General features: G+C 57.3%; 7 protein-coding genes across 7 annotated transcripts; 3 read left to right on the forward strand and 4 right to left on the reverse strand.

Moving 5' to 3' along the window:
- Positions 1–5,148: 5,148 nt before the first annotated feature.
- Positions 5,149–7,510, reverse strand: BJ171DRAFT_484998 (uncharacterized protein). Its single transcript, XM_053109070.1, has 7 exons — positions 7,366–7,510; positions 6,987–7,103; positions 6,598–6,698; positions 6,330–6,393; positions 5,954–6,159; positions 5,774–5,817; positions 5,149–5,612 (listed from the first exon to the last, which is right to left on the reverse strand). Exons 1-7 carry the CDS (start codon positions 7,415–7,417, stop codon positions 5,255–5,257), a joined length of 942 nt encoding a protein of 313 aa, XP_052971857.1. The 5' UTR covers positions 7,418–7,510; the 3' UTR covers positions 5,149–5,254.
- A 490-nt stretch (positions 7,511–8,000) lies between these two features.
- Positions 8,001–10,041, reverse strand: BJ171DRAFT_7386 (P-loop containing nucleoside triphosphate hydrolase protein). Its single transcript, XM_053115874.1, has 4 exons — positions 9,725–10,041; positions 8,718–9,468; positions 8,217–8,520; positions 8,001–8,090 (listed from the first exon to the last, which is right to left on the reverse strand). Exons 1-4 carry the CDS (start codon positions 9,850–9,852, stop codon positions 8,080–8,082), a joined length of 1,194 nt encoding a protein of 397 aa, XP_052971858.1. The 5' UTR covers positions 9,853–10,041; the 3' UTR covers positions 8,001–8,079.
- Positions 10,042–12,113: 2,072 nt separating this feature from the next.
- BJ171DRAFT_485003 (uncharacterized protein) lies at positions 12,114–13,439 on the forward strand. Its single transcript, XM_053109071.1, has 3 exons — positions 12,114–12,417; positions 12,578–12,718; positions 12,934–13,439. The coding sequence occupies exons 1-3, from the start codon at positions 12,264–12,266 to the stop codon at positions 13,071–13,073; spliced, it is 435 nt and encodes a 144-aa protein (XP_052971859.1). The 5' UTR covers positions 12,114–12,263; the 3' UTR covers positions 13,074–13,439.
- A 60-nt stretch (positions 13,440–13,499) lies between these two features.
- Positions 13,500–15,593, reverse strand: BJ171DRAFT_485005 (uncharacterized protein). The gene is made up of 7 exons (XM_053109072.1): positions 15,484–15,593; positions 15,249–15,329; positions 14,972–15,025; positions 14,760–14,846; positions 14,163–14,636; positions 14,007–14,060; positions 13,500–13,910 (listed from the first exon to the last, which is right to left on the reverse strand). The coding sequence occupies exons 1-7, from the start codon at positions 15,542–15,544 to the stop codon at positions 13,684–13,686; spliced, it is 1,038 nt and encodes a 345-aa protein (XP_052971860.1). The 5' UTR covers positions 15,545–15,593; the 3' UTR covers positions 13,500–13,683.
- Positions 15,594–17,237: 1,644 nt separating this feature from the next.
- Positions 17,238–20,159, reverse strand: BJ171DRAFT_7409 (uncharacterized protein). Its single transcript, XM_053115875.1, has 7 exons — positions 19,663–20,159; positions 19,471–19,542; positions 19,104–19,381; positions 18,360–18,840; positions 18,003–18,162; positions 17,759–17,907; positions 17,238–17,655 (listed from the first exon to the last, which is right to left on the reverse strand). The coding sequence occupies exons 1-7, from the start codon at positions 19,981–19,983 to the stop codon at positions 17,536–17,538; spliced, it is 1,581 nt and encodes a 526-aa protein (XP_052971861.1). The 5' UTR covers positions 19,984–20,159; the 3' UTR covers positions 17,238–17,535.
- Positions 20,160–20,724: 565 nt separating this feature from the next.
- On the forward strand, positions 20,725–22,053 carry BJ171DRAFT_485020 (uncharacterized protein). Its single transcript, XM_053109073.1, has 3 exons — positions 20,725–21,022; positions 21,246–21,677; positions 21,835–22,053. Exons 1-3 carry the CDS (start codon positions 20,890–20,892, stop codon positions 21,882–21,884), a joined length of 615 nt encoding a protein of 204 aa, XP_052971862.1. The 5' UTR covers positions 20,725–20,889; the 3' UTR covers positions 21,885–22,053.
- A 91-nt stretch (positions 22,054–22,144) lies between these two features.
- Positions 22,145–23,119, forward strand: BJ171DRAFT_485022 (uncharacterized protein). The gene is made up of 4 exons (XM_053109074.1): positions 22,145–22,471; positions 22,599–22,734; positions 22,826–22,878; positions 23,011–23,119. The coding sequence occupies exons 1-4, from the start codon at positions 22,272–22,274 to the stop codon at positions 23,105–23,107; spliced, it is 486 nt and encodes a 161-aa protein (XP_052971863.1). The 5' UTR covers positions 22,145–22,271; the 3' UTR covers positions 23,108–23,119.
- Positions 23,120–23,153: the final 34 nt, after the last annotated feature.

A 23,153-nucleotide genomic window follows, 5' to 3' on the forward strand; every position in this document is an offset into this window, starting at 1 on the left:
TCGTCGTCATTTTCGGATGCCAGCAGGCTCGGCGTGCAGCTGGGGGTTGGGCTCGAAAAGGCACGTTTGCAAGTACTTTCGTGGATCTGCGTACAGAGCAGCGAGCTGATCCCGCCGCTGCTGGGGCTGTGGGTCAAGTGCAGAGTCAGTGGAGGGTCTCTGGGCCCAGATTGGCCGTCAATGGTTTCGTTCGCTACTGCTGCTGCATTGCTGGGGTCTGCAGCAGCCGAGGAAAGCGTGGGAGACTCAGCGGGCCCGCCAAGTTCGGCCCAGTCGATATCGTCATCGGAAGTCGCGGTGACTTGAGGAGCTGGACGGACCGCCAGCTTGAGGGTTGTAAAGCCTTGTGGCAAGTCAAAGTCTGCATCGTCGTCGTCGTTGTCGTGCCAACCGCCGTTCGGCGATGGTGGCTTCGGGCATACGGCTGCTGGTGGGATCTGCCGCACATTTGGTGGCGCTATTGTGGAGGCTATTGGGCGAGCCAGCTCGAAGGCCGAGGCATCAAACTGCTTGATCGCCTGGAGGGGTTTCGTCGCGTCGTCGAGCCGAAATGCCTCTGCGGGAATGATGGCGACAGGCAGATGTTGGTGTGTAGTTATATCTGCACGTTGCGCGAATGCCGAGGCGATTGGCCGTCTCGGTATGCAACCAGCGCGACCTCTGCCTCGCTAATCTTACCCTGGATATCGTCTGGTGCTTTGGCGACACACTGTGCTGGAGTCAGATGCAGATCTTCAATGTGCAGGGTTGTGCTGGTGCTTTGCGAGAGCTTGGGCGAGGGTACATCCGCCGACGCATATCCTTTCCCGTGGCCCAGCTGTGCGCTGCCAAGGGGTGTCTGCATTGGTCCCTGGCCATCCGTAACCTGATACGGATGCGTCGGTGCATCGATAAAGGCATCATCAAGAAAGAGATCTTCTGTCGTGAGATCAGACACGACGAGATCGTTCTGGGGTGCCACTGCTGATGCTGGCGCCGATGCCGCAAGAGTCTTGGGTGGACCGGAGGGTGAGAGCACCAGGCCATCTTCCGGAATCTCTAGATCGTTCCAGTCCCAGTCGTCACTGTCCTGCTCGTGCTGCCGAACTCCGGACGACATCATTGGTGCAGCAGCGTCTCGACGAGGCAGGAAGGGTTACTCTCTGGATGGCGATGTGATGGGTGTCTTCAACAAGCCCAAGCAGTCTATCAAGAGCCAGTGCGATGCCAGGCTTTGCAAGTGAGCGGTGGAACCGAGCGAACGAGGGCAAGACGCTCATGAATGAGAACGGCCCAGCAAAGGTAAGGAGAGGGGGCATGATTGGCGGCTTGAGGCGAGTTCCCTCCAAAACTTTTGCTCAGCCGAGAGCGTGATCTGGGAATGCTTGCCAAGAGCCGTTGCAGGCAACGGACGCGCCCTTCTCAGAATCATTCAAACAGAATGTGGACAAGTTTATGGGGCATCGCAGAACTAATATTGAGCCGGCGAGACAGAGCCGAACGAGGAGCCACGAGGCCGTTCAGTTCAGCGGACTCTCGCTAGATCGTAATGCGACATGCGGCAGCTCACGCCCAGTCGTCTACACTTTATTCAGAAAAAAACGGGACAATATAGCCGTTTCCATGAACATGTAGTATGTGCTGTGCTTGCGTCAAGCAAAGCCACAAGAAATAAAACAGATCACTTTGGCAGCCTCCGAGTGAAGACCACCGGTCGCTCTCCGGTCTCCACAATCGACCTGCACACTGTGATCATGTTGCGCGCCGCATTGACGTCGCGATTCCACACTGTCCGGCAGCTGGGATTCTTGCAGCTCCTGACAAAGTGGGAATTCGCAACACTGGGCGCATCGAGTCCTTCCAACCGAACTGGCTCCAGGCACTTGGAGCACACTTGCGAGGTGTTGAACTCGTTCGTCGAGGCCACCTTGACGCTTCCATGATGGTGATTGGGACGGCGTCGGTGGTGCTCGAATTGCTCAAAGTACCGAGCAAACCGCTGCCTCCGAGGGCTGGATGCATAGCCCTTGCCCTGTCGCCATGACGCATTGCCAAAGGCGATCACCACATCGGTCCGTATCGGGGCGTGCCTCAGGACGGCCTTGCACATCTTGTCAACGGCCACTTGGCGCCTCTTGTGGCCCGTGAATCGATGGTGACGAGCCTTCTTGCCAAGGTGGAAGTCGAGCTGCACTCGCAGCTCCGGTCGCAGGACATGGGCGAGATGGATCTTGAAGGCCTCCGAGGACGACACCTTGGGCGAGGGGGTGGTCGACATCCAGGTCTCGATGCTGAGCTGCTTCTTCTTGGTATTGTGCCACTTAGTATCGGACCTGTGGCCACACATGTGCTGATAGTGACCATTCGAGAATGAGACCACCTCGTCTTGGTGGCCCGGTGCTTGGATGACCGCCGTGAAGATGGAGCCGACTCCAGGATCGATGCCAATCCAAGTGGTCCTGTTGGGGTCTGGGTCGCCGATGTGGGCCTGGATACGCTGCTCGGCAGTCGGAGGAGGCTCGATGGTCTCGGTGCGATCGGTTCGAGGCAGAAACTTGACGAGACCGATGGTGCATCCAATGCCATCGGTGCTGATCTCGTAGTTGAACAGCTTCTTGTTCACGTCCCGCTCTTGGAAGAGGGAACTACGCAGCTTGAAGCAACTGCGCCAGAGTCGATCCTGGTTGTTGACACCGTCCTCACCTTCTTCCTTGAGCATGTCCCAGGTGAGTCCAAGACGATGTTCGGTGTCAAGGAGTTCCCAGAGAGTGACCGTGTCAATCTTGACATACTTGGCCTTCGCAGTACATAGAGGAACTATCGTGCACACGGCCGGAGGAGTGTCAAGAGTGAGCTGCTTGAGAGCCCACTTGATCCTGGCGGCCAGCTTGTTGATCTTGGACTTGGTGGTGCCGAGCTCCGACTTGGCCGTGGTGAACCTCTTGTCGTCGGAGGGAATGCCTTGGGTAGTGAGCTCGTCCAGCTTGGCCTGGCGCTGCAGCTCGGTGACTCGGAGGGCGGGCATGTCACAGTCGATCCACTTGTGGACATTGTCGACCATCTTGTCCCGGGCGAGGATTCCCACATGGTGTGAGAGGCGGTAGAGGGCCCGGAAGCGGTCCTGGTCGTTGCTGTACCGAAACTCGTCCAGGACGTGGCCAAAGTCTGGATAGAGGAACTCGAGATCGGCCTTGGGTGGAGTCTGCCCTGGTTTCTCGAAGAGCTCGAGACAAGCCTCGATGGCTTCGTGCTTATGCTTGTTGGCTGGGAAGACGGCAGCGCAGAAGCGGCGAAGGAGTCACCAGTAGGCCAGGTCGAGGTGGGTGGTGCAGTTGGTGGCATAGGCATTGACAGCCAGGGTGAGAAGCTGACTGTGAGCACCATCAGGCAGACGAGGGGCCGGAGGCAGGTCTGCGTGCCGAGTGGTCTGGTAGTCGCGAAAGGAAGCGACCAGATGCTCGTTGTATTTCTCATTGTCCCCGGTCGGCGAGAGGGCACCGTCCTGGACGATCCTGAAGCATTGGCGGATGAAAGCAGGGGTGGACTTGGAGATGACGGGGACGGGAAGATCCTGCTCGATGCACCGGAGGATGTGCAGGTTGAGCAGCCTGGATGCCTCGAACTGGATCTGGGTCATGGCCTCGACGGTGGCCTGGATCTTGTCGCGGAGAGCGGGATTGAGACAACAGCCATCCATCGTCTGCTTGAAGCAGCTGAACTGAGGGGCGGATGACCTTCCATCCACGAGAGGGAGGACAGAACTCTTGAGGGGGTGATATTTTGGACACTTGCTAGTGTTGCAGCGTTCGTGATCGGTGCCATCGCACTGGCGACATCGCTTGCCGGTACTCGAGGAAGTAGATGGACCAGGCTCGGTGGGATCGACATCCATTGGATCTGCAGAAGCAGTGGTGGTGAGCGACGGAGCAACAGAGAAACAAGCATGCGTGGGGTCAGAATACGAACCAGAGACAGGCTCCGACTGTGACTTGGCTTTCTTGGGCCTGGGTGGCCGAGGCTGGCCATCACCGGTACCCTTACGCTTCGGAGGCATGGGGGCAGAGGATGCTGGATGCCTGCCAGTGGTACTGGTCAGAGCAGAGACTTTTTTTTATCGTACAATGGCGCGATGATCAGATCAAGGCGAGATGAGGGAAGAAAGCAGCAGGACGAAGGTGTGGCATTTATACCCGAGAGCAGGAGCCCGTCTGTGCGGGCTGGATGGGAAGTGACCCTGTTCAAAAATCGCCGAGAGGTTCAAGCCAGGGATGTGAACGCGAAAATGGCGGCGTGATTGGGGAGCTCAACCCCAAATTGGAGGAACTCAACCCCAAATCGGTGGGGACTCAACCCCAAAGAAGTTCTCGATGGGATTGAAGTCGGGCGAGGCAGGTGGGGTGAAGATCACTGACCATCCTCGGCGCTCGATGCAGTCCAGGACAGCCATTGTCTTGTGCATGCTGACATTGTCCATCACAATCACAGAGTCGTCTGGGAAGCTCGCTCGCTCAAAGAACTCGACCATCGAGTGTGTCTTGAATGATGTGGGGATGTACATGCGATGCAGCACACCAGAGTGGTTGATGGCAAATGCAGCCGAGACAGACTTGTGTTTCACGTGATTGCGCTGGCGAAGCGGAGCACCCCTCGGTGAGTATCCGTAAAGAGGGAAAATGGATTTCCTGATCCCCGTCTCATCGACAAAAACGAATCGTCGTGGGTCGATGGAGCGGACCCGGTCCCTGAACTGTGCCACTCGCTCATCCAGTCGCTTGGACTTGTAGAGGTGTGTTGCTCTCTTGTGTGAGAGACCTGCTCGGTGGATGGCAGTGTGGCAGAGTGAGAGTGATACTTTCCTCTGGAGGATGGACTCGAGCTTGCATCGCAACACAGGACCAGTCTGGAACGGGTCCTGTTCAATCAGGGTGCGAATGACTGGACATGCCTGCTCGAAGAAAGTGGATCTGCGAGCTGGGACCCGGGATGGGTCATCCAGCTTGCATCCTCGGTGCCATCGATGGATGGTGCTCTTGGATACACTGAATATGGAGGCAACCTTACGCAGGCTATGGATGAGGGCGTAGCATCGCAATGCGGCGGTGCGAAAGTCGGATGTGTGGCGAATGGTCATGGCCAGCGCGCGATAACATTGGGTAACAAAATATTCGATGAATGGTCAAAAACCCGGGTGTCCCGTTTTTTATTGGATTGCCTGTAACGGGCGCACGCCACCAATGAGATCGGTAATGCTCCCTCCTCGGCCCGAGAGGCTCGATTACAGCTTCTTGGGGGTCAGGATGAAGGAGCTGAGAATGTTCAAGAACTTGCTGGCGACAGCGGGCGAGACTGCTCGGCCGTCGACGCTGAGAGTGACGCGAGCCTCCAGGGCAGCAGCCGAAGGAGCAGCAGGCTTGGCCAGATAGTCGAGCAGGTCGGCCGAGCGAGAGCCCTTCGAGGCAGAGGACAGAGGACTGAGCACTGTCTGCCGGGAGCCGGTAAGGAAATCGAAAGCTGCGTCTGCCTTGGCGATGCGAGGCGCTCGGACCTCCTCGACAATCAAAAGGGCGGTCGGCTCGTGGGCGGTCAGATAGTCAGGTAGGAGCTTGAGCGAGGCCGACGACTGGTCGTAGAGGCTAGGTCGAGCGGCGGGTCGAGCGGCATTGCGCAGATAGAAGGAGCGCTATAAGCAAGGCGAAGCGAGCGGACTCTCCTGCCGCCGATGGATCGCAGCCGGGTGCGATGGAATCAGCCAGATTGGTAGCACAGAAGGCGGTTGCTCCTTGGCTGAACATACCTGAAGGCTCCGCTGATAGTCTTGGGACGGGTGGACTTGGCAGCCTGGGTGGTCGCAACAAGCACAGCGGCATTGGTCATGTCATTGGGCATGGCATTGATCATGGTATTGGTCATGGCGTGCCCACGACTCAGTCAATAGTCGCAGAGGGTTTGGGCGGTGGCATTGCATCCAGCGTACCTGCAGACTCTTGGCAACCTTGGCCAAAGTCAGCTTGGGAGAGACGTCCAAGACCGCATAGGAGGCGCCGCGATCGTTGATCTTTTGGACAACGATCTGGGCGGCAGGGACGACCTCCTTCTTCTGCGACCAGCGGGCATTGACCTCAGGAACGGCTTGAAGAGCGAGCGAGGCTGCTCGGGCAAAGATATCACCGACCTGGAAGCCTGGTGCGGGAGGTGGGATGGCCACGAAACAATGAGCCACCAGAAAGAGAGCAGCGTGTCTGGTCCGGACTGGGAGAGCTTCTCAGTCGGCAGATGCCAAGCCCGAGTCGATGGGCGAGCAGTCTCGGCAGACAACCAAGCGCGAGATCCAATGCCTTTGCCATAATCACCTTTGGCACTCAGATCGGCGACCTGGGAGAGAGAAATGATCCGCTCGAACTGGGCAGTGTGCAGCTGTCGTTGCGAAAAGGCAAAGAAACAGGGGCCGGTTGGCAGTCAGCAAAACGACTCTTGTCTCTTGACATGCAGTCTTGGTATGCAGTCTTGACATGCAATCTTGGTATGCAGTCTTGGTGCCGATGAGAGATGCGCAAGTGAACACTTCCAGGATGCCTCGCTGCACACGCCATTGTCCCTCGGTCCACAGTAAGCAAGTACCTCCAGCTCGGTTTCATCCGCAGCGGCAGCGCTAGTGCCGAGAGTCGAAGGGTCTTTGATGAAGGCGAGCACATCGCCCTTCAAGAGACGGTTCTTGGGACCTGTCCATGAGCGAATCCAAGAACCAACAAGCCAGCGGTTTCCCGAAGCCGACATGGCCCAGCGAGTATGTCAGATTCGATCGAAACCGTGAGCTACGATCGATACCGTGGGCTATGACTGAAGCGCTCTTGTCCTTACGACAGCCTTTAGAACACATCGGCAGCCATGTAGTGGAGAGCGATTCTGGCCGTACGCGGCGATCGATATCGGGGTTGCTGGCTGCCAACACACGCGACGGGAGAGAGAGAAGCCAAATCGGCCTACGCTCGAACACTACAAACTCGCACCTGTTCGCGGAATACGGACGGCGGTATCTCGATCGATATGGTGGTTGGCGAGGAGATAGGCCACAGCCGGAGAAAAGACCTCGGGGCGGTTGGTGGTGGCAGTGGAAGCCAAACGGGCTGGAAAGTGATCAAGGAGTCAGTGCGATGGGTTATTGTCAGCGGCATCAGGGGCAAGCCAGACGGATATGGCCAGTCCGTCAAGTGGGTTGTCAGGAAATCGAACGGATATAGCCAGACAATCGAGTGGATACGGGCAGACAATCGGGTGGATATGGCCAGCGATGCGATGTGACGCAGAGGATTTGGGAAGGAGAGACGCTTGCATGCATAGGCATGTCCAGGACAGCAGCCCGGCAACAGCCTGCAGTCGGCGGCATACCTCCACGAGCGGATGCAATGGTGCGCTTGGCCCCGACAGCGACTCTCAACATGGTGCTGGTGATGTCCAAGACGGAGAAGAAGATCGGCGTCGATCGGCGCTGGCTCAGCAACGGCGGTCGGCGATGAGGTTTGCTGTGGCATCGCAGGCAGCAAGGTGTTGGGGCAAGAAAAATCGCGCCGCGCTGATTGGCGGGCACGCGAGGGCGAGAGGGTGTATCGGAGGCATCTCGTTGGCCCGCAGGGGCTCTCGCTGCTGGCCTCGTCTCTCCCCAAAAACGAGCGGTGTCAATGTGCATGCATGATGGTTGAGAGTGGTTGAGGATGGTTGGAGGTGCTTGGGTGTGTTTAGGGTGTTCGAGTGTGGTGGTAAGGAATACGGGAGGATATTCGCCGAGTTTCGGGCGAAGCGGTGGCCCAATGCCTGGCGATCCAAAGGACAGCGATGCCTGTGCACTCCTATCGAGTTCCCCGCCTCTATCAACACAGACAAGCCGCAGTGCTGATCCATGTCGGAAAAACGGTGGAAATGTATTGACAAAAAAAGAATCGATATAACCGCCCGTTGAACATACTATCCTTGTGAGGAATTTACAGTGTATGCATTCCACATTAGAGAGCTTCTGCGCCGCCACTGTGGCCCAGAGACCGTGGTTGCACACGAAGGACGAGACAAATTGCATCACGGATTATAGATCGAACTGGGGGTTGGCACTTAGATCAGGTCTGAGGGGGGAGAGAGAGGGCGGGAGGTGTGAGCGGGAGGAGGCCAGGCCAGTCGCAGCACTGCAACATCGCAAAACAAAGAGGCAATAGAGACGAGGCAGCTGGTCTCCTGCGGCATGTACGTACCGGCAATGTTGAGAGGCATCTCCTCAACCTGGGTGTTGTAGAACTCCTCAATGTCACGGAGCATGCGGACGTCATCGGTGGTGACGAAGTTGATGGCAACACCCTTACGACCGAAACGACCACCACGGCCGATTCTGTGGATGTAGTTCTCGCGGCTGGCAGGGAGATCATAGTTGATAACGAGGGAAACCTGCTGGACATCAATGCCACGGGCGAGCAGGTCGGTGGTGATGAGGACACGGGAGGATCCAGAGCGGAACTCCTTCATGATGACCTCACGATCCTCCTGGCTCATTTCACCGTGCTGCGGGGGGAAACGAGAGCGAGGACATGTGGTCAGTGGCCAGTTGGGTATGCAGCGCACTCGGTTGCACGGGGCGCATCCGTGTCTGTCTCCTTGATTTTACATTTTCGCAACAGCAGCCAGTTCAGCTCCTCGGAGCATATACAGAGTACGATCTGCGCCGCCAACAGCACAGGCAGTCAAGCACAGCAACTCACCAGGGCCGAGACAGTAAAGTCGTTGGCATGCAGCTTCTCGGTGAGCCAGTCGACCTTTCTGCGGGTGTTGCAGAAGATGACGGCCTGGGCAATGGTGACGGTCTCGTACAGATCGCAGAGGGTGGCAAGCTTCCACTCCTCCTTCTCGACAGAGACGTAGAACTGCTTGATACCCTCGAGGGTGAGCTCGTCACGCTTGACAAGAATGCGGACGGGGTCGCGCATGAACTTCTTGGTGACCTCCAGGACGTCGGCGGGCATGGTGGCGGACAGGAGGACGACCTGGGTCGAGGGGGGCAGGAGCTGGAAAATGTCGTAGATCTGGTCCTTGAAACCGCGGGACAGCATCTCATCGGCCTCGTCGAGGACAAACATCTTGACGTCGTCAGCGCGGAAGTAGCCGCGGTTGAGCATGTCAAAGACACGGCCGGGGGTACCGACGACAATGTGGGCGCCGGCCTGGAGCTTGGCGGCATCGTCACGGACGTTGGTTCCACCGACACAGGCGTGGCACTCGGCGTTCATGTAGTCACCGAGGGCGAGGACGACCTTCTGGATCTGCTGGGCCAGCTCACGGGTGGGGGCAAGGATGAGGGCCTGGGTGGCCTTCTTGGTCATGTCCAGCTTCTGGAGGATGGAGATGGAGAAGGTGGCGGTCTTGCCGGTACCAGACTGAGCCTGGGCAATGACATCGTGGTCCTTGATGACGGGGAGGATGGCACGCTGCTGGATGGCAGAGGGCTTCTCGAAACTGTGGGGTGATTGAGGGAAGGGGTTCCGACAGCGAGCAGGCACGTTGTGAGCGGCAAGAAAACACAATTCGGTAGCAGAAAACAAACGCACAGCAGGGAGTGGGAGTATGGTGGCGTGCAGCGCATGGACCGAGACCATGCCATCATGCAGACGAAAGGCCAGTGCGTCCATGGTGTGGTTCGGCAGCGCCTGCAGCCCCTGCAACGGCAAGTCAATCGACCACAGCAAGAAAAACGAGCAAACAAAAACCGTACCCGTAAGCGTAGATACCACGGAGAAGCTCCTCGCGGAGGTTCATGTCATCGAACTTGTCGACAACCTCTTCCCAGTTGGACTGTTCGCAGGACCGGGGGGGTATGGGTGTAGGTGGAAGAGGTGACATTGACGAGACGATGGAAAAAAATGGTGGTGTGGGTCAGTGGGCGTCGATGGACACGGATCCTGGACAAACGAAGACAGCAGCCAGCGATCGCCAGAGGATGGCGAGGCATGGTGGGCGCCCAGGCCGAGACTGCCAGCAGCCCGATCGCATCGCCAAAGCCAGCGTGGGCTTTCGGACACCGGCATTGGATCGTCCAGACGAAAGCAGACTCAGTCCGGCCAGCAAAACCAGCACGGCCTCGCCCATCTGGCAACGCAGCGGGAAGCCTGGCGCGCGAGGCGGCAGGAAGGGGCCACCCGCAGCGAGAGAGGCTTGCACACAACCAGAATGATAGAGCATGGGCACCATAGCCGATGGCGCCAGGATCAGATGCAGTACCTCAATCTCGCCCTCGGCGATGTCGTTGAAAGACTGACCTTCTTCGTTCCTGTTGGGAGGCAGAGGCAAGCCGCGAGGCTGATCAGAGACTCGCCCGACAGGGCGCACGCCGCATCGACCCCGGCCGCACCGAAGATCGTCGGGCACAGGCCTGCCCGCATCGCCAGCAGCTGCGATACCTACTTGCTCATGGTGGATGAAAGGAAGGAACAAAGAACGAAAGTGCTCGGCTGGGCCGTATTTCAGCTCGCTGCCGACGCAGGATTGCCTGGGCTTGCGTTCTGTGCAGGCGCGGGTGTTTTTTTTTTCTGCCGCCGCTGTGCGGGGCGTTCTGTGCAGTGGGAAAAAAAAGCTGTGCGACAGCTGTCCCACGCGCACACTCGAGCCGGCTGCGTTGGCTTGTTTCTCTCTGCTTCCAGTGCGTGGCGCAGCGCAAACAGCAGCATCACGTGGCAGGCACAGGGCGGCTGCGGCTGCTGCGGCTGCGGCGCTTGGCTCCAGCAGCAATGTCCACACACGAGACGCCATGCTGGTTGCCATGTTGGTTGCCATGTTGGCGGTCATGCTGGCGGTCATGCTGGTCATGGTCCATTGGCTATCTCTTGAACCCGTTGGGAATGTGGCTCGCTGATGTCTCGCCGGGGGCTGTGTCCCACCTGGCATCTGGTCTGGACCAGCGCTTGCGTTCGACTGCGGGATAAGAAAACACTGGGCTTGTGGATCAGGCCGTCCGCTTTATCGAAAAGATAGCGCCAGGGCCAGGTCACGTCCATATCACCATCCAACAGTCACTCGACGGATGATACTGGCAGCCGATCTCACATCGCCGCCTGTCACTGACTGAAGGCATCGCAAATGACTTTGATCTATTTGTCCTAAGAGCATGGTGCCGCTGCTTTTGAGAAACATGTCTTCCTGGCTGCAAACTAGCAAGCCCCTAGTGATCGTCTGGTTCTGCGCCTCCATCGTGCGAAAGCTGCAGCAGAGGGTGATGGTCGCAGGCCCATGTTAAGAATCGTCCTTGTTTGAGTTCCAGACGTCGGCTCCAAGGCCAACGGACAGGTTGAAGCGGTGGGCAACTTCGCTCGGCGCCAGCGACTGGATCGATCGAGTGGGCCCATTCCATTTGCGGCGACGTTGTATCGATTCGACACAGTTGTTCATCAAACGCAGGAGTCGGTTCGAAGTGTGAGTCAAGTGATGCATCAGAGGCGGCCAAACATGAGTTCCACAGGGTCTGGGCCATAAAAATCCTAAAAGCGCATTCTCTGGCTGCACATATGAACAACACTCACGCTTATCGACAGACTACGAGGGGAGGACGATGCGTTGCTGAGCCGGGGTGTGCTGTTTGAAGGTCCCGATTCGCATCCAGATGCCGACGACGAGCCGAACGAGCGTGCCGAGGAGCCCGCTGCACATGATCCTAGCGGTACCGACGACGGCGCTGGAGCTGCTGTCCGATTTGGTGCAGTTGTCCTCGGGAAGGCTGGGGAGGCCGGTGCAGTGGTTGGTCGCATCGACCTGGCAAAGGCACGACGACAGAAGGTCATTTGGGGCTGCAATGATTTGAATTGCCGAGACGATTGAGGTGACTGTCGCGGTCGAGGCCACAGGTGAGTGTGCTGTGCGATTGGACCCAGCGATCGGGTGAAGCCAGCTGCCGGTGTCTGGGGCGGCAGGACGATGGCGATCGAAATGCGATCTGAATCCGATGGTCGGCATTGCCTGGGAATGAGAGAGAGTGAGAGAGAAGGGGAGAGAGACAGCACAGCCCTCGCCGAGAGAGACGTGCCGATCACCTGACTTGCATCCAGCCGCAGCCATCTCCAGCGACCTGAAGATCGCATCGGTGGATGCTGCATCAACCATCAACCATCAACCATCAACCATCAACCATCAACCATCAACCATCAACCATCAACCATCAACCATCAACCATCAACCATCAACCATCAACCATCAACCATCAACCACCAACCATCAACCGTCAACCATCAACCCTGTCCTTGTCGGCTTCCAAAATCTGCATCATGGCCTCCTTACCGTCCGCACCGTCCCCGAGCTCTGGCTTCAGCCTCAACGGCGCCTTGCAAAAGTCTTCGGATTTCCTCGTCTCCAAAGGCCTGCCTCCGCTTGGTAGACTTGGCACATCTCCGTACCCCCCGGCGGCAACGTTTTTCCTGGGTGAGCTTTGGGTCCAGTCCCGAGTCCTGATGCGGCGGTACCCAACTCTGGGTATCGCTGTGCGATTCTGAGCCGTATCCAGTTGCCTCCAGTCTCCCATTGACTGTTCTGGTTGATCCTGCCGATTCCACTGCTGATTCAAACGCTTTCCGTCCCACAGGTCTGGCTGGCGCCCTGAATTGCTTGCGCAATCCCGTTGGTTGGCCCGGCTATGTCCCTCTTGTTGCCACTTCTGCCATCTTTGGTGCCAGCTCACTGATCCTTCTGGAGGACTCGGATCATGGGTCGTCAATTGTTACAGGTAAGGAGGCGATCAGACTGGCGATGTTCCGATGCCGACGATCCGACTATGATGATCCGACTATGATGATCCGATTACTGGCCTCAATCTCTCTTCTGCGCGTGCTGGGTGTTCATGGGCCGACACTGGTACATGGCCACGACTTGCTGTCACTCACAACCTGTTTCTGTACCCTGCCTCTCCCTCCTCGCAATCGGATCGATCTTTGTCGCAAGCCTGGTCGGTTGCCTACGCCGCCGCCTTCCTGCCCAAAGCGATCCAGTCCAGGCGACCTGGCCCCATTGGCTTTGCAGCCTTCATCATTGCCAACGCCGTACCCTATGCCAGCGAAGCGTATGATGCATTCCTCGCTTAGATACAAATCAACTGTCTGTGGCCTGCAAGCACTCTATTGCGGCACTGTCCCGCCACAACAAAATCTCTTGGTCTAAAAAACCGCACGGCATTCTGGAGCAGCAGTGCACCCAAAGCGAAGGGGGCATTGTTTTGCGCCAGGGCTGCCACCCTTTCTGGATCCTGAATACACACCAATCCATCGTCCGCCATGACCAATTATGCTCGCGGTGCCTGGAAGCCAAACGACTCGGGAAGGTCGAGTGTCTTGATGCCAAGGTGGTCGAATGAATGCACCACATCCCACATCACGGCATCAGTGCCAGTCGATCGGCGCCACAGGAGATCGCGGCAATATCATGACCCCCCTGCCAGGTCAAAAGATCCCAGGGACCCACTGTCCCGTTCGTTCTGAACGAACAGTCGGAGGACTCGGGCTGAGAATAAACCCGCTGATTTGTTAATAGATGAGGATCAGTTTCGTGTTTCTATCAAAGGCTTGACTGACGGCATTGTATGAAGCGGCTGTGAACTATCAAAGGATCGATGAGGGAAAATAGAATGAGGGGGTTCTGGGGCTGTCACAATCTAAGGGATCATATCCGATTGCAATACATCGTCCGAAAGACATCCTAGGACTTCTGGCCGGCCGCATTCGCGAGATTCAGCAGTGGGGCAGCCGGCAGATAAGGCGTCGCACCCGGACCGGCGATTGGCGTCAGCGGTGGCAGATTGCCGAGGGTGGCCATGTCCACGAGTCCGATACCCTTGCAGTGCGAGCAATCTTTGCAGAAGAAGCAGCGCAGGTTCGCTGGGGCGTCGTGAGGACGCTCGGTGGACGCATGGTTGTATCCCTTGACTGAGGCAAGTTGGGCAGAATATGAGCAGGGCGAGCGGCAAGCGCGCATTCCCACGAGCGGCCCTGGACGCAGCGAGGACAGAGAGCGGTGCTTACGCTGGCATGTGGGGCAGATGGTCTTGCCCGTGATGGTGCCTTCTCCACGACATCCTGATCCAAGTGGCACGGGTTAGCACATAATTGCAAGTTCAGACATGGGTCGCCTGACACCAGAGGTCGCCATCGGTAATGCGGCCACTCCCGAGGACTTACCTCGGCATGCAACGCAGTTCTTGCAGCGAACCGTCGCGCGCGTGTCATGGCGGATGCTCGATTCGTGTCTCCATCCGGCTCCCTCGCACTTGGGGCATTTGGTCGTCTGCAGATGTTCGGGCAGGACCGAGGTCGGGAGGGCCGGCGCTTGATTCTTGCCGAGAAAGACAGCGAGCTCCTTGGGCCCAAAGCCCAGGCCGCTGACCAAGTGAGGGTGTGCCATCGAAAACGGATTGGGCTTGCCTTGGATGATTTGGATCGGCGGGTTGAATGCAGGTGGGATCGCAATCCGAGGCTCGCGGACCGGCACGCCAAACGAGCCTGGAGCAGCACCGCTGGCTCCGGCGATGGACACGAGCGGTTGCTGCGGCAGGAAGCTCTTGGCATCCGTGTAGGCCGACTTTGGTCCAGCACCTGATTTGGTCGCTTCGGCCGCTCTGCTCTTGCGGTCCAGTACTGCCTTGCCCTGGCAGACTGGCAGTCCAGTTTCAGGTGCATTCCATCCGATCCAACAAAGTCAATCAGCCAGCTGTACATCGTCTCGGCCAGCATCGGACACCATACCACTGCGCACCACAGATCGCCACGGCTAATCACCTTTGCAGTCCACACAGTCGATGCAGCGGATGTTGCTGGGGGTTGAATGTGGTGCATACGCCTTTTCTGGGTGGACGAATCCCTTGGCTGTGGAGGCGAGAGGGCCGGCATCCTAAAGTCAGCACCCGGCTGGCATCAGACAAACGCTGGTCGCATCCGAAGCGTCTCTCCGCCCTTTACGAGCAGTCAGCGAGCAACTCTATCGATCTTACCTCCGCATCCATTGCACGGATCCTTGCCAAAGGTGACGCCAGAACCCTCGCAAACTGGGTGGTGGAGGGATGCGTTATGTGAGCTGAGGTGTCGGTGTCCGTATCTGCGGGCAGCAGCCTTTGCATCCGGCCACCAAACCTGGTCTATATGGCATCCTCTCTGCAGCACACTCATCAACTTATTGCACCAGAGTACAGTGTTGTTCGCACTTGTCGAGCTCGGCGGACTTGCAAGCCGACAGGAGCAGCCCAAGGCGCTCCTCAGCGCCGCACTCACCGTCACAGGCCTCGCACTTCTTGCATTTGACCTTGGCGGGCTTGTCGTGCTTATCAAGGGTCCCATGGATGAATCCGTATCCTAGACGGCAGAGCGGTGGGGATCAGACCGGTGTCGTTGGGTCAGTGGAGTGTGGTGTCTCCTTTCCGACATACTCCGGGTGGAGCTTTCGATGGGGGTGGCTGGTGGCTGCTGCAGACTTGGAAACTGAGGCTGTTGAGGACAAGATGCACACCTTCGCAGCGCGGACAAGCCGTCCGGTTGCTCATATCGGCGAGCAGCTTGTAGTCATCCATCGTGCTGGGTGTTGAGCGGGCGAGAGGGATGTTGGCAATGCAATGAGCCAGCGACGGTGGATATCACTATCATTTTATTCCGGCCCCCTCGTGGCTGCTCATCTCGGTCACCTGAAAGTCACGTTGTATGTGGCGCAGCAAAATTGGAATCCGGCCATGGTCGGTTGACGGCATTTGGTATCGTCTTGAGCCGATTGACAGTGGTGGTGGGCAATTGGTGTGGAGGAATGATCAATTGGATCATTGTTGGAAGCTCCACTCCGATTGCGGACAAGAACCACCACCATCTGAATCTCTCTGGTTGGAAACCTAGTCAAGCGCGGCTGTGTGTCAGCGAGATGACATGATCGTTTGGCTATCAGGCAAGACTCACCTTGACAAGATGTCTTCCCACGACTGATTGAGCGAGCGATGCGTTTCTGGATCTGAATCAAGGACGCCACTGCACAGTATCTCTGCCAGCCCAAAATGCGCTGGATTTGAGGAGATTCTTTCTTCCCCAAGGGCAGAACCAGCCATCGTCGCTATTTTCTCGCCAGATGGCTCCCCTCAAGCGAAAGACACCAGCCAGGCGACCAAGTGGATCCAGAGCACCCAGAAGATCCTTGATCTGCAGGAATGGATGAGCACCACACCAAGTCCCAAGATCCCTGGGTTGGCTTCCTTCCTGCAATACATTCGCCATGTGTTCGATGGAGACATGCTGGACAAACAGCTGTACTTCAGCCTGACCCGGCGACGGCGGTTCAAGCGACTCGATCTCCACAGCAAGCGACAGCGCACCGTCCACGAGATGTACAAGCAAATCATCGACCAGGCACCACCGGAGACCGACATGGTGATTGCCTTTGGGAATGCCTCGTGGAAACAGGGGAAGGGATATGCTTCCAGTCCCAGGAGACTCAGGTTTGCCAAGTACTTTGAGCAGTTCCACCACCACCAGAGACGCCCACCAGACCGATCCGTCTCCAAGATCCATTTGTGTTCGGTGAACGAGTTCAACACATCCCAGGTGTGCTCACATTGCCGGGAATTCAAGCGACTCGAGTCACCCGAGTATCTTGATATCGAGAAACCACACTTTGTCCGGAGCTGTGCAAGCTGCCATACGCTGTGGGATCGAGACATCAATGCAGCCAGGAATATGATCTCGGTATGCCAGTCGATCATCGCCACAGGAGATCGACCGGGTGTATTCAAGACCATGCTTCCCAAACCAACCAAAACCACTCGATTGCCAACCAGGACGGGAAACAATGCCATGGCCTGCCCGCTGGGCCTACAAGTCAGTCAGCGGGCTTCAGAAGCCAGAAAGTGACTGTCCCGTTTCTTTCTGGATAGACTGTAAGTATATCGCACTGTTCCTTGAGTATGTCGACAGTGGATGCCGGGTCGCCCATATTCTGGGCAGTCCACTTCGGGGTTGCCATCCCTCTTGGGATGGTCGATGGGAGGTGTTTGACTCCCTTGCAAAGTGTGTGTGTGTGTGTGTGTGTGTGTGTGTGTGTGTGTGACGGCGAGAGGCTTCTCGCCTTCCCTCGGGGGTCTCTCGCCAGAGACTGCTCTTCTCGCCGACCGAGGTGGCTCCGAGAGCGCGTTTTTTCGTTCTCGCTCATTTTTTTAACAAGAATTTTTTTCATCGTGCATCAACGAGTCCTCGGGCTTGGACACGTGCACGTCACGTTGCCGGGAGCACCAGTCTGCGCCACATCCAGTCCAGCCCTCTCGTCTGCACTTCCACGCCATCGCAACTCTCCCTGCGGTGGCTCTGCTATCCGCGCGATGGATAACGCAGCTCTTGGCATGTATTCACCATACGTACAGCGAGTGCATCCTTCGCTCTCGCCGTTGCAGATCCGTGGGGTCTGTATAGATGTGCCCTCGTGTGGGGCTGCTCGCTCTCGGAGCTGTGCGTTCTGCATAGGTGTTGCTGCCTCCGTGGGTTCGAATTGTGCCACAGCCCAGGCCTTCAATAGCTTGATCCAGATGATCTACAGCATAGTTCGGATCAGCCGTGCGGCTAGCTTGACAAGATAGTGAACCTGGCGATCAGGTCGATCCAGCGTGGCTTCGTCGACGATGCTAGTTGTGTGCATAATAAATTCCAGATTCTACAGGATATTATAGCGAGCGTCAGGCATCGGTAGCTCACCAAAGTTGCACACCGCCTTGTACGCCCACTGTCTTGCATGCACATTGCCTCGCATGCCCTACCTGTCCGAGCTTCTTTGAAACTTCGGCATTCTTTGTGATCAGAACGACCTGCGCCTCCAGATCACGGTCCATCGAGCGTTGCCCAAAATTGGACGAACCAACGACAGTCAACACTGGATGCTTCTGCTGTGGCGGCGTGCACCAGAGGCCTGCCCAATGTTATAGTCATGGAGTGGGTTAGGCGCTCAGTCAGATCGCGAAAGCCGGCGTTTGTGTGTGGTGCATTTTCGACATAGGAACTAGCCTTTGGCATGAAAGGTCCAGCGGTCCTTCTTGTATTCATAGAGTTCAACGCTTTCGCTGCGCCCGGCGCCCTTCAGTTGGCGAAGAAACAGCTTCTCCATGTACGTGTATGCTGCCGGCAAATGGCGCGAGACCCCCTTTGATCCATAGAATCCGTTCGCCTGGGAAATGGTGGGGCAGAGTATCGGGGTGGGGTGGATTATGGTGTGTGAGGATGGCTCAGCGACCGACTCAGAGGAACAAGATTGGGAAAAGATCCGCTCCGCTCCCTCTCGCAGCGCCGGGAATGCACTTTGATTCCATGGTCGCATATCCAACAATCAGAGCAGTGACCGAACAGCGAGATGGCTGATCCTACCTCTGGAGCCGATGTGATGATCTTGAAGAGGGCGGTGGATTTGGTAATCAACTGTGCATACACCTTGGGGAAGTTCAGATATGCCGAGCTCAGATGGACCGCCCATTTGGCATCGCGGCTGCAGCTCTGGCTGGCGAGCTTGAGGATGGTTGTGATGGCTTGTTGATCTTGGCGCACACCAAAGAGACCCATCTGGATCACGGGGGCAAGCACCGTGTCGTGCTGGTTATCGACATCGCTGCTGTTCATCACCAGAGCCCGAGTCTCCTTGGTGCGCTCAATCCACCGAGCTCGGAATTCGTCCAATAGCTTGCCTTGGTTGTGGAACTCACGCTCCTGTGGCAGCGGGGTCGTGAGGCGGTGAGAGAACTCGGCTATTGTCGACATCAGGTCTTGGAAGTAATTTGAAAGTTCGGGCGTATTTCGAAAGAGCACATAGCGGTCTTGGCGGTTGACAAAATAGTCCCGGTTCAAGTTGGCTCTGTCGCCCAGGTGTGTGGTGTGTGGTATGCGCCCCGGTTCGGATTCCGAGATTAGTCGTCGTCGCAAGCACTTAAAATGCCTATAGGCTCGGCTAGACCATGCTAGTGCTTGCTGAACGGTCGCATCTCCAAATTGATGCTGCTAACGACCATGCCCCAACGCTTCAGAGATCCAGGGCATCGAGGTGGATATTCTGGGAGCCAGTGAGCAGGTTCTGATTGATTGGTAGAGCCTCTCAGTCCAGCCGATCGAAAAACTCACCCACTGATGATCACGTCGTCGTCGAATCCATAGATCTTGAGATGCATCAGCCCAAACGCCTCGTTAAACCTCCGCGGCACAATTTGCTTGGTCAGACCTTTCAGGTTGGGGGTGTGGTAGAGCGACACGAGTATCCGGCCGGGAAACTCATCGACCAGCGGCTGCAGCAACGAAGCCGAGCTGGCGCTGTTCCCGCCGCGGGTCCCTCGCAGACAGTCAATCAGCACATGAGCTTGGAGATCGGGGTTGCTGGCAAGGCTTTCTCGCAGGACGCTGATCTACAGCAAGGTATTCCACACATCGTGAGCACGAGCGACTTGGTGCCCACGGAAACTAGGCAATTCAATCATCGCAACAACATGCTCACCAGCTCGGTCTCCTCAGATCCAATATATAGCGATGCCAGATATATGCGCTTCTTGGCCCTCCGGATTCCATTCTTGATTGATGGTGGAGCAAAGGTCGGCGGGTGGCATTAGCATGCGTTCGACTGCCTGGGCAATCGGCCGTCGCATCTATCGAGCAAGGCAGAAGAGGCAGAAGAGGCAGAAGAGGATACCTTGAGCTCGTTGTAGAAATCGGAGGGAGTCTGGATGACATCGACGTTGGCCGAACGGATCGGAAATACCGGAAGGTCTGCATAGACCGGAGCAAAGAGCTTGATGGGACAGGGCTCGACCGTCTTGCTGCCAGACCTTGCCTGGGACGGAGCCGAGGCCAAGCGGGCCTTGCTGGAGCATGTAAACGGACGCAGGGTGATCGGGCTGGCAAGAGTGGGCAGAGTCGATCGGCGACTGGCGTCGCATTGATGCGGCGCTGGACGAAGCGCGGGCAGACCTTGTCTGGGATGGAGGAGGCGAAGACAACACTTGGCATTCATCTGCGAGGCGATGGCTGCGAGGCGATGCGATGCGATGCGAGGCGAGGCGATGCGAGGCAATGTGAGGTGATGCGAGGTGATATTCCACTCGAAAAGCTCAAATGGCGATCTGTCATGTGAAAGTCACGTTTCTGTCTGGCAGCACAGCCACGGCCGATCCGGCAGTCCGGGTCTCGATGTCCAATGCGATGTCCAATGTAATGTCCAACGCGATGTCCAATGTAATGTCCAACGTAATGTCCAACGTAATGTCCAATGTGCAGATGCTGTTTGCTCATGTGTCGAATGGTTCCAAAGCTTTGCCCCCTCGACCCGCCACATTCTGGCTTTGCCGTGAAACGAGGCGGTCCATGGAGCCCTGTTCTGCGCCTTGCCGCGAACACCATCGCCCCCCAGGCCGTTGCATTGCGATGCTCCTGCACAAGCCCCGTGGTCGTGGGAATGCTGATCGAACCTCCCAGCGGAACCGTTGTTTTGGTCCGCCACCGCTCGCCACTGCCCGCCAGTCGCAATACGGACGCAGCCACTTCGGCTCCAGCACGATCCGGCTCGCAGCAGCAACAGCAGCAGCAGCAACCCGCCCCGCGCCGCTCTCGCTCCCAGCACGGCCTCCCAACTCTATCTGCGGTGTTTTTGCGGGCATGTATCCGTTCGTCATGGCGGCGCAGGGCGCCGAACGCAGGATGCCATATATAAAGTGGTCCCCGTTGCGCATGCCCCCAGGCCGTCCAACATTCCCGAATCTCGCCAGGTTTGTCTCGTTCGTCGGGTCGGTGGCCCCCAGCGCCGAATCCTTCCTGCAGACGGGTTGTGCTGATGCGCTCTTCACCCATGACACCCGGCTGATCGCACTTTGATCTTGTCCAGCACATTCGCATCGGTTCTCCGCATCCTGCCCAACGAAACATGAAGTTCAGTCTCGCTATCTCTGCTGTCGCGGTGCTCGGCCTTGTTGCACCTGCCATGGCAAAGTTCTGGGATGTCCCGGCCCTGCTCACTCCCGAGGGCGACATCACACCCAAGGCGCCCAACTATGTCGGTGAGTGCGCCCGCTCTTTGGCGAGGACAGGCGCAGGTTGACGAGGGCTCCGGGACCAATTATCCGTTGCCACCCCGGCCGCAGTGCTGTTTGTGGATGTGTACCTGGATACTGGCTACTGCGGTCCGTTGGGGCTTGTGCTTGCGACAAAGCACTCGACCCTTCCATCAGCTCTGCGCCATGGTCCAGGCTTCTAACCAGCATCGATCGGGCTCTTTCACAGAGAGCTCTCTTCCCCACGATGTCTACCTCGCGTACCTCGACGGCTGCAAGGAGATCCCAACCCCAATCACAAACGAATCTGCCAACTTTGGCACGGCTATCTTTGAGCTGCTGCTGACCAACCTGACACTCTCCGTCTCGCTGAGCTTCAGCGGCGACCTCGGCAACATCACCAAGCTCCATCTGCACGGCCCAGCCAACGACTCCTCTACGGCACCACCCATCTATGATCTGCTCGAGTCCAAGCCGCGACTTGTCAGTCCCATCGCTGTCCAAGTCGCCCTCAACGAAACCACCTGGGACTACCTGGTGCGCGGACTCCTGTACATCAACATCCACAACGATCTCCATCCTGACGGCGCCCTCCGTGGCCAGGTTGGATGCGTTTCCTCTTGCCGTGTGCCCCACGGCAGCAGTAGCGACGATATCCGGTGTAAGTAACTGTGCATCTACTGTCAACTCGGCCGCTCAGCAACTGCTCTTTGTTTCCGACGAGCCAGCCCTGTCCGTGCTTGGGCGAACTCGATGTACCGGTCCCGGCACACTCCCTAACTCTGCTCTGTCGTGCGTATCTGGTTCGCCATCCACAGTCTTTGCTTATGAAACGTGCAACCCAGATCGCCGTCTCCCTGGTTTCTAATCCGTCCGCCCCGTCGAGCTGCTTTGCATATCTCGCTCGGATACATAGCAGGCACACTTTCACAGCTTTGTTTCAGTTGCCACCGCTGCTGTTGTGACCGGCGGTGCGATTCGGTGATTTCCTATTGTATAAATACATCCTTCGTCTCCAACGTTCTTGCCTCCGACACTAGTAGCACGAACCAGTTCACGGACATTGAGTTGAGCTTCCCAGGTCGTGGAGCCTGTTGCGGCTCCGGCTGCTGCTGATCCAACTCACCAGTGACACATGCTTCACCTGCCGCTGGGCTTTGCTGCAATCCGCTTCTTCCATCGATCGATCAGCGCCAGTCGAACAGGATCAACATCGCTGCTGTTTCCAGCTGTTGCTTGAAGCAGTGACTGCTCCATGTTCGCTGGGCTTGGTGGGCAAGCTTCCTGGATGGTTGTCAACGCCAGACCCGGCTTCTGTTCGCTGGTATTCTTCCGCAGCTCAGAGGCTATCTGGGACTCGATCTTGTCGTCGATCGTCCGGATCTGCGAGAGAATGGCCACGACCGACTCAAGGAGCCCTTCCAGTCTCGGCTCTGCGTCGACGGCGAGCCGGCACTGGCCCAAGTCGTCGTCCCGATGAAAGCCACAAGTCAGCAAATGCGACAGTGTTGCTCAGCCACCGCAGCGCACATCGTTGGTGTTCGAGTCAGGCTATCGATACAATCGATCTGCTTGGCCTTACCTTCACGCTAGACACGGCCTCGAGTATCCTCACATTCCCGACAGGCCTGTCGGCATCCTGGCAAATAGTACCTGCGTCGGCTGTGATCCGGAACGACTCTTGGGTCGTTGCGCTGAACTCGTCGACAAATGCGACCCTGAAACGCAGATCAGTATGTGCGTGCGACCGGTGTGGACTCCTGATCCATGAATTCTCCCCTGCCCGTGCCTCGGCAAACATCCACTCACCCTCTGCCAATGCTTCGGGATGCCGACTTGAGAGGCTCTTTCCGCAAAGCGCTCTGCTTTGGCACATTCGAATATCAATGAGGTGGACAGCGCAGGTCGACGCAAGCGCAGGTCGACACAGGCGCAGGTCGGCGACTGTTCGATGGATGTCTATGCTGCCACAGCCCAAGTAAGCCCAAACCTGCCTTTTTTTCCAGCTCGCTGGGCTTCACCGTTCCAAAGTCCCAGCTTCCCTGGGCTGTGGCAGCCACGGTCTCCTTCCTTGATGCATCCAAACCATGACTCTGATGTTAGTCCCAGAGATTACACTGCATCGCTGGCGTCGGGA

This window comes from Polychytrium aggregatum (assembly GCF_025602895.1).
Source record: "Polychytrium aggregatum strain JEL109 chromosome Unknown BJ171scaffold_1, whole genome shotgun sequence".
Classification (NCBI taxonomy): Eukaryota; Fungi; Chytridiomycota; class Chytridiomycetes; order Polychytriales; genus Polychytrium; species Polychytrium aggregatum.

What these genes read in the sequence shown, in the direction of transcription:
- BJ171DRAFT_485020 (XM_053109073.1), top strand. Translation starts at nt 20,890, where the DNA reads ATGAAGTTCAGTCTCGCTATCTCTGCTGTCGCGGTGCTCGGCCTTGTT. An exon ending in CAAGGCGCCCAACTATGTCG is followed by an intron (nt 21,023 to 21,245) that starts GTGAGTGCGCCC and finishes GCTCTTTCACAG; the next exon opens with AGAGCTCTCTTCCCCACGAT. An exon ending in CAGTAGCGACGATATCCGGT is followed by an intron (nt 21,678 to 21,834) that starts GTAAGTAACTGT and finishes CGCCATCCACAG; the next exon opens with TCTTTGCTTATGAAACGTGC.
- BJ171DRAFT_7386 (XM_053115874.1), bottom strand. Translation starts at nt 9,852, where the DNA reads ATGTCACCTCTTCCACCTACACCCATACCCCCCCGGTCCTGCGAACAG. An exon ending in CGTGGTATCTACGCTTACGG is followed by an intron (nt 9,469 to 9,724) that starts GTACGGTTTTTG and finishes ATCACCCCACAG; the next exon opens with TTTCGAGAAGCCCTCTGCCA. An exon ending in ACTTTACTGTCTCGGCCCTG is followed by an intron (nt 8,521 to 8,717) that starts GTGAGTTGCTGT and finishes TTCCCCCCGCAG; the next exon opens with CACGGTGAAATGAGCCAGGA.
- BJ171DRAFT_485003 (XM_053109071.1), top strand. Translation starts at nt 12,264, where the DNA reads ATGGCCTCCTTACCGTCCGCACCGTCCCCGAGCTCTGGCTTCAGCCTC. An exon ending in GGCGGCAACGTTTTTCCTGG is followed by an intron (nt 12,418 to 12,577) that starts GTGAGCTTTGGG and finishes TCCGTCCCACAG; the next exon opens with GTCTGGCTGGCGCCCTGAAT. An exon ending in TGGGTCGTCAATTGTTACAG is followed by an intron (nt 12,719 to 12,933) that starts GTAAGGAGGCGA and finishes CTTTGTCGCAAG; the next exon opens with CCTGGTCGGTTGCCTACGCC.
- BJ171DRAFT_7409 (XM_053115875.1), bottom strand. Translation starts at nt 19,983, where the DNA reads ATGAATGCCAAGTGTTGTCTTCGCCTCCTCCATCCCAGACAAGGTCTG. An exon ending in GATCTGAGGAGACCGAGCTG is followed by an intron (nt 19,382 to 19,470) that starts GTGAGCATGTTG and finishes ACCTTGCTGTAG; the next exon opens with ATCAGCGTCCTGCGAGAAAG. An exon ending in CTGGACCTTTCATGCCAAAG is followed by an intron (nt 17,908 to 18,002) that starts GCTAGTTCCTAT and finishes AACATTGGGCAG; the next exon opens with GCCTCTGGTGCACGCCGCCA.
- BJ171DRAFT_485005 (XM_053109072.1), bottom strand. Translation starts at nt 15,544, where the DNA reads ATGGATGACTACAAGCTGCTCGCCGATATGAGCAACCGGACGGCTTGT. An exon ending in GGCTTGTCCGCGCTGCGAAG is followed by an intron (nt 15,330 to 15,483) that starts GTGTGCATCTTG and finishes TCTGCCGTCTAG; the next exon opens with GATACGGATTCATCCATGGG. An exon ending in CGACTGTGTGGACTGCAAAG is followed by an intron (nt 14,637 to 14,759) that starts GTGATTAGCCGT and finishes CTGGACTGCCAG; the next exon opens with TCTGCCAGGGCAAGGCAGTA.
- BJ171DRAFT_484998 (XM_053109070.1), bottom strand. Translation starts at nt 7,417, where the DNA reads ATGTTGAGAGTCGCTGTCGGGGCCAAGCGCACCATTGCATCCGCTCGT. An exon ending in CATTGCATCCGCTCGTGGAG is followed by an intron (nt 7,104 to 7,365) that starts GTATGCCGCCGA and finishes ATCACTTTCCAG; the next exon opens with CCCGTTTGGCTTCCACTGCC. An exon ending in CGTCCGTATTCCGCGAACAG is followed by an intron (nt 6,699 to 6,986) that starts GTGCGAGTTTGT and finishes GCTCATGGACAG; the next exon opens with GTCCCAAGAACCGTCTCTTG.
- BJ171DRAFT_485022 (XM_053109074.1), top strand. Translation starts at nt 22,272, where the DNA reads ATGTTCGCTGGGCTTGGTGGGCAAGCTTCCTGGATGGTTGTCAACGCC. An exon ending in GCGTCGACGGCGAGCCGGCA is followed by an intron (nt 22,472 to 22,598) that starts CTGGCCCAAGTC and finishes GCTTGGCCTTAC; the next exon opens with CTTCACGCTAGACACGGCCT. An exon ending in ACTCGTCGACAAATGCGACC is followed by an intron (nt 22,735 to 22,825) that starts CTGAAACGCAGA and finishes ACATCCACTCAC; the next exon opens with CCTCTGCCAATGCTTCGGGA.